General features: G+C 30.4%; 1 protein-coding gene across 1 annotated transcript; it reads right to left on the reverse strand.

Moving 5' to 3' along the window:
* Nucleotides 1-2134: 2134 nt before the first annotated feature.
* LOC133296088 (transcription factor bHLH111-like) lies at nt 2135-5912 on the reverse strand. Its single transcript, XM_061495038.1, has 7 exons — nt 5650-5912; nt 4459-5209; nt 4202-4327; nt 3719-3790; nt 3534-3599; nt 2402-2440; nt 2135-2299 (listed from the first exon to the last, which is right to left on the reverse strand). Exons 1-7 carry the CDS (start codon nt 5910-5912, stop codon nt 2135-2137), a joined length of 1482 nt encoding a protein of 493 aa, XP_061351022.1.
* Between the last annotated feature and the right edge of the window lie 4295 nt (nt 5913-10207).

Raw genomic sequence — 10207 nt, forward strand, 5'->3', positions numbered from 1 at the left:
AAGGAGCGCCAGCACCACGCTGTTGAGTTCCAGGTGAATCATCTCAACCCAAAACCTTAAAGGTGTTAGGTGAGAGCCTTCTTAATGATTTATATTACTAGGCCAGAGGCCACCAATTTTATTTTTAAAATCACTTCATTCTCAATATATATATATATATATATATACACACATAATTTGATCCTCTAATAGTAGTTTAATTTTTATTTTTTTTTTCATTTTGACCATCTAAATATTTTGGTTTAGCACCGCGCGCCCTGCTTATATGAATCAAGGATGTTGTCATTAAACTCTTATCAAACCGAAATTTCAATAAAACTATTTAGGGAAGTCTCTTTTGAAATTTAGATAAAAGAGGTATCTATGTTGTTTTGGAAATAATAAAAGAGAGTTTATGGCTTATTTCAAAATTTTAAATAAAGAAAGCATATATATTTTTCAGAACAAAGATGGAAATTCCTAATTTTAATTTCACTAAATTTAAAGAGACTAAGTAGTTGCTGTCTGCTGATAATTTACTAATAAATATTCTGTGCATTGTACTGGTATTTTTAAATTTAGGTAAAATACAAAAAATATAAATTGAAAGAAATATTTAAGAGAAAAAACATTATAAATTACAAGAGGAGATATGCATAATTAATTCAGGTAAAATGTTATAATAATAGATTAAAAAAAGATAAAATATCTAAAATTATAAAATGATATGTACATTTGATTTAAAAAATTAAAATAAATTTTTTTAAAAGAATTTAAGAATGACACATGTCGTTATTTAAAGAAGCTGGCTCTGTAGCACCGATACGACACGCGACACGTGACACGACACGACACTCCGACACGTCAATCCTAAAAAATTATAGATTTCGACACGTTGGGACACGTTTTAATATTAAATAATATTTTAATTTATATAGTGTATATTTCATTTAATATTTAATAATTTAACAAAAAAATGAAACTAAATTAATAATACCCATCAACACGTTATAAAGATGGAAGCTTTAATAAAAAAATAAGAACTGGGATGATAGAGAGATATAATATCAGATAGAGAGATCAAATCATATTAGAGAGAGAGATCAGAGACAAGGAGATACAACAAGAGCGTGATAGGAATTGACAACAATGATGCTGAGATGATCTCTTATCTACTTAAGGGGAAAAAAGACAAAAAAATAAAATTGATATGATCATATGGAAGCTTTATTAATATATTTTAATTTTTTAAAAAATAAATTTTTTTAAAAAAAATTAAAAAAAAATTACGAAAATGCCATTTGACCGTGTCGGACACGGTCAAATTCGCGTGTCAGAATGGTCAACGTGTCGGAAAAAGTTGACCGCGTGTCCGACACCGTGTCAGAGTGTGTTGCCGTGTCGGACACGACTCTCCCTGTTTTTACAAATCTCTGTCCTTTTTTGGAAGCTGGAGTACTATACTAATATATTTAACCATACTTAAGAGAATAGACTCTAATATAATATCTAAGAATGGATAAGCGCAAGGGTTGACTTAATAAATGGACTTGCATTATTTTTCTTTTCTTTGATGTGTCATTAACATCCAAAGAAAGTGGATTGAGTGTCATTCACATCTACAAAAAAGTAAGAAGGTATTATTTTTTAACCTGGGCGGTCAAATGAGTCTATGACTTTGCCAAAATGAAAATATTCCCATTGCAAGAGAATTTGCGAGGAAAAGTAATAGCAAGGATGAGATTAGCAACGTAATTTTCTTAGTAATTTCATCGCTATACAAGTTTTTTCTAGTAGTGTTATAAAGGAAATACTCATCGCTATTTTTTTTGGGTACGTACTTCAATATCAATGAACTGTAACTTTAAAAGAATGTTAACTATATAAAAGAAGTGAAAAAGATTAAAACTAGCACACAGAACTTTTAGCATACATTTGAAATAATTGTGATGAATAAAGTTTTAATGCACACAAATTAAATGGTAAATAATAGTGCAGAAAATGGTGTCAGCAATTTTATATATGTCTAAAACTTTTTTATGTAGCATTACTCATAACAACTCTACTATGATATATATATAAACCTTTTTAATTTTCCCAGATCATTAGAGAATTAAGCTGCTACATTCATGTTTTATATTTGCCATGACATTTTTCACTTATATAAACATCCTCTGTACGCTGGTGTCCAATAGTCAGGTCCACTATTCTCTCTGTAAACTTGAGGAGTACATGAAATGGGAACTACACAAAGACCTCTGCTTCTAAGGTCTAGCTTTGCGTCTCCCTTGTCTTTTCTATCAAAGCTTCCCCATGTATCCTGGATTGAATCTCAAACCCTTACCTTAGTTTAATTACTGCTAAAAGTCTAAAACTAAAAATACTGAAAGAAACTTTTATATGAATTGGAGACTTTTCTTACCTTGTGTGAGTTAGTCTTCAAGTAAGGGTTACTCAGTAGCTGCAAAATATAAATGAATGTGGCTGTAAGAAAATAAGTTAAAGGTATATATTAGCAGTTGTACTTAGTTTAATGTAATTATAAAAACCAGAACATCAATATTATCCCAGTATATATTAGCACAGTGTTATATTTAGGGAAAAATATTCTGCTTTTGCAAGAGATTTTTTTTTTCAGTTACAATCACATAAAATTGAATGGATCCCATTATAATGAGAAGAAAAACAAAAAATTAGTGGGATATAATTGGACACACTCACTGGTATGTGAGTGTGAGGCTGAAAAAAGTTTTCCGTAACAAAAGCAGAAATATTAAAATATTATATTAATTACTTGCTAATTAAATTTTTTGGTGTTTACAACTCCAGTTTTCTTACACATGTTGATTAAAAATGTAACTTCATTCCTGTCAGTCTTGTAAAGAACCAATTCAACCCAAAAGTTTAAGCTGATAAGTGATACTATATTAATGATTTTATATATCTCTAACACACCCCTCACACGAAAGCCCATTGAAGGGTGGACAATGCATAGATCCACCTACCTGTGCTGAGAAACTTCACAAAACTTAATTAATTATTAATTAAGTAAGGGGCGGTGAGGATACGAACCCTGTGACAACCAGGCTCTGATACCAAGTAAAGAACCAACTCAACTCAAAAACTTAAACTGATGGATGATATTTATATATCTCTAACAAGTCTGAAAGTACAGAAATCCAAAGAACAGAAGCAAACCAAAATTTGAGTGTATTACTCAAGGCAAGGGACACCTAGTGATTCGTAATGGCTTCTTTAAATTTTCATAGGTGCATGCATGAAGCTTATTAGAGGTACAACTGTGCTATCTAATCAGTCTAACACTTTTCATTAATTATAAGATTATATTTATAGAAGTTTAGTTTCATTTGTATTAAAAATTTCAATAACAAAAAAGGAAGACAATCATTATCATCATTATTGATAATATTGACTATTATTAGATGATAGAATGCAATAGCTATAAGAATATTAATATTATGTATACATATATGTATGTATTATTTATGTAGTTGCATAATGCACTGAAAGGAATCTTTTCTATAATGATGCACCTGTACTTGTTCTTGGAGAAACTTAATGTATCCAATTGCTTCAAACAGCACGGATGCAGTGTCTGTCTGAAATTCAACAGAATAATTTGAGCATTAGTGAAAAAGGTATAGCACTATGAATTATTTATTATTTATTTAAAAGGAGAGTAAAAGAAAACAATGGTATTAGTTCAATAAGTAATAACCTTTCCAAATGGAGACACAATTTGTTGAAGGGCCGTGATCCTGTCACCTAGCTTAACTTTGGGTCCCTGCACCTTTCAAGCAAAATAAAAAATAAAAATTTTTTCTTAACATTACAGCTGGCAAAAGGAGCTTTCTACTTTATAATTTTCTTAAGGGTTTTATTAGTATCATGTTACATAACCTAATAAAACTTTCCTACACACACAATTAAGAGGTGGGGTCCACATGTTTTTTTTTCTCTTTCATGATTTCACTTTCTCTCTCTTCTTTATTGTGAGAGTAGGAAACTTTTCTTATATCCTACAACTTTATACTCATAAAACCCTTTTCTTAATACTCAAAAATTTCATGATAGAAGGGATTATGATTAGTATAGTGATGAAGGATTTGGATACTCTACATCACGTCATAGATTCGAATCTTAGTGTCACCATTGTATAAAAAAATAAAATAAAAAAAATTCATGATGGTGTTTTATAGACCTTTGTAGAAGAATCTGTGGATACATCTTGCTTCGGCTTCTTCAAGATTGCGTCTGAAGAGTCTTCAGATCTTTTCTTCTTTACTTCACTGGCCCTCCTTTGTCCTCTTCCATTATTAGTTTTTGTCTGTTCATTGTATATATTATTTATATAAATAAAAGTTATGCTCAACCTATATATAATGGCTTATTCTATAAAATTTGAACTATAAAATTAAAGCATTGAAAAACCATCATAGGTTTATATTATAACCTTACCGGTGATGATGTTTGAAGACATTGCTTCCTTGACTCTGATAAATTTAAGCATTTCGTGCTAGTAACTGGTGCATGAATTTCAATAATTGGCCTTCCTAGCTGACCAGTAAATGATATAACATCGGAAAATTTTCTTGTGCATGAAGAAAAATTCGGCATTCCATTGTAAAGATTCCCCTTGTCTCCTACAAAATGGTTATTAAATCCATTTTGATATCCATCTATATTGAATGACCTACCAAATACGGATCCAAGAACTTCACTTGCATAGTAATTTTCTTGCTTGACCTTCGTGTCCACATCATAGCAATTAGGAAACCCTTCAGAATTTCTACTTGTTTCTCCAACAGAACATGATGTAGAATCTTCAAAAGGTTGCTTGATATGACAAGGGTCGGATTGTGTGTGATGATCCATTGAAGAACTTAAAGATGAATTGTTTGTTTGTGGATCAAAGTGGCCATTAACTTCTGGATCAGGAGGGGCAACAGACCAAGTACTTACAAGATTAGATAACTTGTTCAGCCTTTCATTATTCTCAATAATTTCATCACTAAACCCATTTAAATGTTTCTCAAAACTATTGAATGATGTTGAGCCACTATATTCCCAATTGGTATCAAGTTTCTTCAAGTAGTCAAAGGCTGGTTCAAACATTGATCTTGTCATGCTTTTAGATGATAGTGCATCTAGAAAATTGTCTCCAATTCCTTGGCTGCTTCTGTTCAACTCTTCGTCACAAGCAACACTTCTATATATATAAAAATTAATTTTAAAAATTGCAGATGTAATTTACCAACTCAAAAAATATACCATAGGAACTTTAATATTCTATATGAATTCAAAGATAATATCAACAACAATTAATGATAGTAATAATAATATATTTACAACATGTTTTCTTTTACAATTACTTTTATTGCCATTAGATCAAAATTGAATGTATTTAGAAAAAGGATAAAAATTAAATCAATAGCTCTTACCTGATGTCATTTTATAACCGTTGTTTTAATTTTGATTTAATGACAATAAAAGTGGTTGTAAGCAAAAAAAAGATTATAAATATAATTTCTCCCTATAAATAAACATCACGAAATATTCATTTAATTTGTCAAAGTTTAAGTAATTTTATATTGGATATATAGTCGTTCTTTTTAGCAAAATCAATACTAAATAAACATACAAACTTACGATAGAACATGACTCCAAAGTTGATTATCTGAAGCATGTTCTCTCATCAACTCAATGGAGGAAGGTGCAGGTCGCGCAACGAGTCTACTAGAGGACTCAATGGTAAGGCTTGATATATCTTCCTCACAAGAACAAGAAGAATTAGGGTTTGGTTGGTTGTTCCATTCGTTGTTAGTGTTAGTCCATGGAGAAAGAGAACTTGCATGGAGATCCCACCAGTTTAATGGGGCAGGAGAAGAGGTTACAACTGTTTCTTCAGCCATCTTTTCTCTTTATCTCTATATCTTTCTTGGTGGAACGGACATGTAGCTAGCAAGGGTTGGCTATAGCACTCTTTAATTTGTTTCCTTGAAGTTGTGGGGAGAGGATTTAAGGAGTGGATTGATACATTGTCAGTGACGTACAAGCTTGTAGGTTATGGAATTATAAGGGAGACAATAAAATATGCAACATTTTTTCCACTAACGTTGTGTGCAATTATTATATAGGACTATATAGCCTACACGAGTTTGGCCAAAGTATGGTATTTTGTGCCAAAAAAAAAACGAAAATGTGATTTGGCGTATATAGAGACAATTAGCAAATTCGTCCTTAATATGACCAATTATTAATTAGTAGACACGTAAATCGTAAAAACAACACGAAACATATAATTTTTATTATTTAAGGTCAAAATACAATATATATATATATATATATATATATATATATATATATATATATATATATATATATGTATGTGTGCATATAAAAAAAATATCACATAAATCATTACTCAAAATTTAATGAACAATTTCATATTTAAAAGATATAAATCACATAATTATATAAAACATAAGTCCAAAAGCATAAAAAAATATTAATAACTCCTACAACCAAGTTTCAAAACATCAAAAGAATAAAGTTTAAAAACTTCTAAATTATATCAATTAATTTAAATCAAACACATCACTTTGCATCAGTTGCATGTCCTTAATGTCATTTTCTCTTGCTCCTATAAGAAGTTCATTTGTAATAAAACATAATAGATTGATTCAAAATCCACCTAAGCTTAGTAACAAACTTTTCACTAATGGCTTTATCCTCACTTTTCTCTGCAATAGCGATCTTATGTGAGGTTTTTTTTTTTTTTTCTCAAATAGCTAGAAAAAGATATCATGCATTTTGACTTGAGAGAAATGGAAATAGTTTTTTTTTTTTTAAAAAAAATGGTTCATGGGTTAAAAGTTGACCCGGTTCATTTTTTTTTTGTATAAGACCCGGTTCACTTTTTTGATTTAAGTAAAAAACGTAGAAACTTGCGTTTTTACTGTTTTTACGTTTTTGCACGGAATTTTTACCAGGGAGAATTTTTACTTGTGTTTTAACACGCATCACTTTAGTAAAAACGTAAAAACATAAGTTTTTATATTTTTACACTAGTTTTTGACAATAATACCAATTAGCAACAGCTAGGTCATCGGTAATATTATCGTCAGTTAAGTCTATGGTAATTCTTCTCGCATTGTGGCAAAAATTTCACGCCATTTTACCTATGGTTTGGCCAACGGTAATTTAATTACTGCAATTTCTCGCACGAATTTTCCGTGACTTCGAACATAAGGAAAAAGTATCGATCTATTGATATATCATCTCATGGGAAATTCATTCATATACAAATTAATAATTATTTCTCACTCTTTATCCTTAATGCATTCTTCAATCTTTATTGATTTGTTTATAAACGATTGATATTTGCTCATAAAATATCATGTCACATAAGATGATTCATTCTGTAATAATTCTATCCTTATTGCCTGTCAAATAGTCGACAATAACAATCAAAATATATTTGACTACCTACCAAAAATATATATATATATATCTGACAATATTCTTCTAATAGGGGAGGAGAGTGTATTTATTTAAAATAGAGAGAATACACATAATTTAAACATATAAGAAGGATTGAAGTATAATTTACCTTTCGAAACTGATAAATAAAAATTATAAAAACTGTTCCCCATAATATACGGATCGACAATGGTGGAATGACAACAATTCTTATATGCAATTAGGGATGTATATGAGTAGGCACTACTTTAAAGTTTTGATATGTGTAAACTATTTATAGTCTGACTTAACTTATTAATCTAATACAAACTAAATTATAGGCTTAATTTGTTTTTTTTAAAAAAAATATAAGGCTTGGTCTGACTTACAAACCTTCAAAAATGATAGTGTACTTTATAAATTATGAGTTATAATTACTTTATTTTTATTTATTTTTTTTGTATGTTTAAGTTGATGGAGCCATAATCCAAAATATTAATAATTTTTTTTTGGTATCCAAAATATTAATAATTTAATTATGTTGTTGGAAATCAAAAACAAAACAATGGAAAGAATGCAAAAGACTAAATTAAATTCCGAAATAAAGTAACATATTCGGTCTCACATGTATTATATATAATCCCACTCAACAACAAAAACAATATTACAACCAGATAATTCTTTATACATATATAGTAATACAGCCACATAAATAAAATATTAAAAGAAAAAAAAGAGAGCAAGAAATTAATTTGTTCATAGGTCGCTAATATAGAACTAACTTATTCTCTTAAAACCAAATTAATAATCAAATTCATAGGAGAATGATTAGAAAAGATAAAAAATAAAAAAATATTATTTCGTTAAAAATAAAGGCCAAGCTTAGAGGCTTAGAGGCTAGGTCTTTTAAAATAGGCCTCTAAGTTGATTTCTAAATAGGCCTTTTATTGAGACACAGCCTGAATTATTTTAAAAATGGGTCAAGTAAAACCAGGCCGAAGACAGAAAAGGTTGTAGACTTCAGACATGTCATCTAGTTCATTCACACCCCAATATAAATTATATCCTTGCGTATTTGTAAAAAAGTTGTTTCCAAAATTCAAACATTTGACTTTTTAGTCACAAATTAACGGGAAGCTTTGACAATACTCTAAGCTCTCCCTTTTTTGATAAATAAAAATTGGGATAGGTTATTCTAATCTCTTTTTTTATGTCTACCTTGCCTACAATTCTCTAACACCGTTAAATTATAATCTCAACTAACCTTTATTATTTCTCTCTCCTCTTGAGATTCTGATCTAACGGTGTTGGAGATTGATAGGCAAGGTAGGCATGAAAAAGAGGTAGATAGAATAACATATCCCATAAAAATTATATAGTAACGAAGACCATCAACAATGTCTAAGAGGGCATCGTAATAAACTATATGAAAGGGAGATTTACTAGATAAATTAGTCTGCTATAATAATCTACATGAAGGGTATCTAATTAATTGTAGGGATTGCAAGGGATATCTCCACCAATTGGTCAAATGGCAAACCACAATAAGTGGACTGATATCACATCTCAACAAAAAAAACTTAAGCCTGTAAGTCTATAGGTCTTTCATATTTATATGGTCCTTACTTGGTTTATGTCTAACAAATATGGGACTTACACACCATTCACACTTAAATATTTTCAACAGATTTGTCGTCATACTCTCTGAAATAAGGTATAGTTCCAACACACCTATCTTCTCTTTTGAGTCATAGCTTGGAAGATCTGATTCACGTAGTTGCTGCCTACGAGAAGATACATCCATAGTTGTTTAAAGCGAGGACGTTTAATGTCAGACAACAATACTCCACATGCTTATACTACAAGAGATATATCCTTTTTGTTGATGAACTATGGTAATTCATATAATTTCAAACTAAAGTAGTCCCACAGGCTTTTGCCATGAATAGTTGTTGCTTTCCCTTGCAAGAAATGATGGAATGAATATAATTGGCATAGGTTGGGCCAGTAATTAGTAGGTCGTCTTTACATTAGACAAGCATCTCATAGTGAACAAGTTTGTCAAAGAGATCATCACGAGTGTTAATGAGTTGGGATGGGGGTAGCATCTTCACATAGACCAAGGATTAGAGCCGTTAACCAAGTCATGGCTAACAAGGAAAAATCACAGTTGTAATTTGTATATACCATAAACTTCTGATACCTGACAATAATTTGGAAGAGGAATTGTATTATATATTCATTATAGAAGTGTTGTTACTGTATATATATTCACGACAATTATTGAAATTGAGGAAAACTGATATTATTGAAACTTGTTTCAATCAATTACAAGTACTAATATTTATATCAGTAAAGAATAAAGCGGGAAAACAATAACTGAATAACTAACCAACTAACAGTAGCTATTAGCAGTAACTAACTAAACTACTAATATTGTGATAGCCTCCCTCAAGTTGAGAGGTGAATGTCCTTTAACCCCAACTTGGACAATAGGAAACGGAACGTGGTAAGAGGAAAAGCTTTGGTGAGGATGTTTGCTAGTTGATTGGCAGAACTGATGGGGAGAAGATGGATCAAACCAAAGTTCACCCTTTCCTTGATCACATGGCAATCAATCTCTATATGCTTGCTGCGTTCGTGGAATGCTGGGTTGTGAGCTAAATAGATGGCGGAGCGATTGACACAAAAGAGTGAGATGGGCTGATCAATAGAGATGCAAAGATCCTTGAAAAGATGAGATAGC

The sequence above is a fragment of the Gastrolobium bilobum genome, unplaced genomic scaffold, assembly GCF_033153095.1.
Source record: "Gastrolobium bilobum isolate Gb01-03AN ecotype WA unplaced genomic scaffold, APGP_CSIRO_Gbil_v1 utg10943, whole genome shotgun sequence".
Taxonomy (NCBI): domain Eukaryota; kingdom Viridiplantae; phylum Streptophyta; class Magnoliopsida; order Fabales; family Fabaceae; genus Gastrolobium; species Gastrolobium bilobum.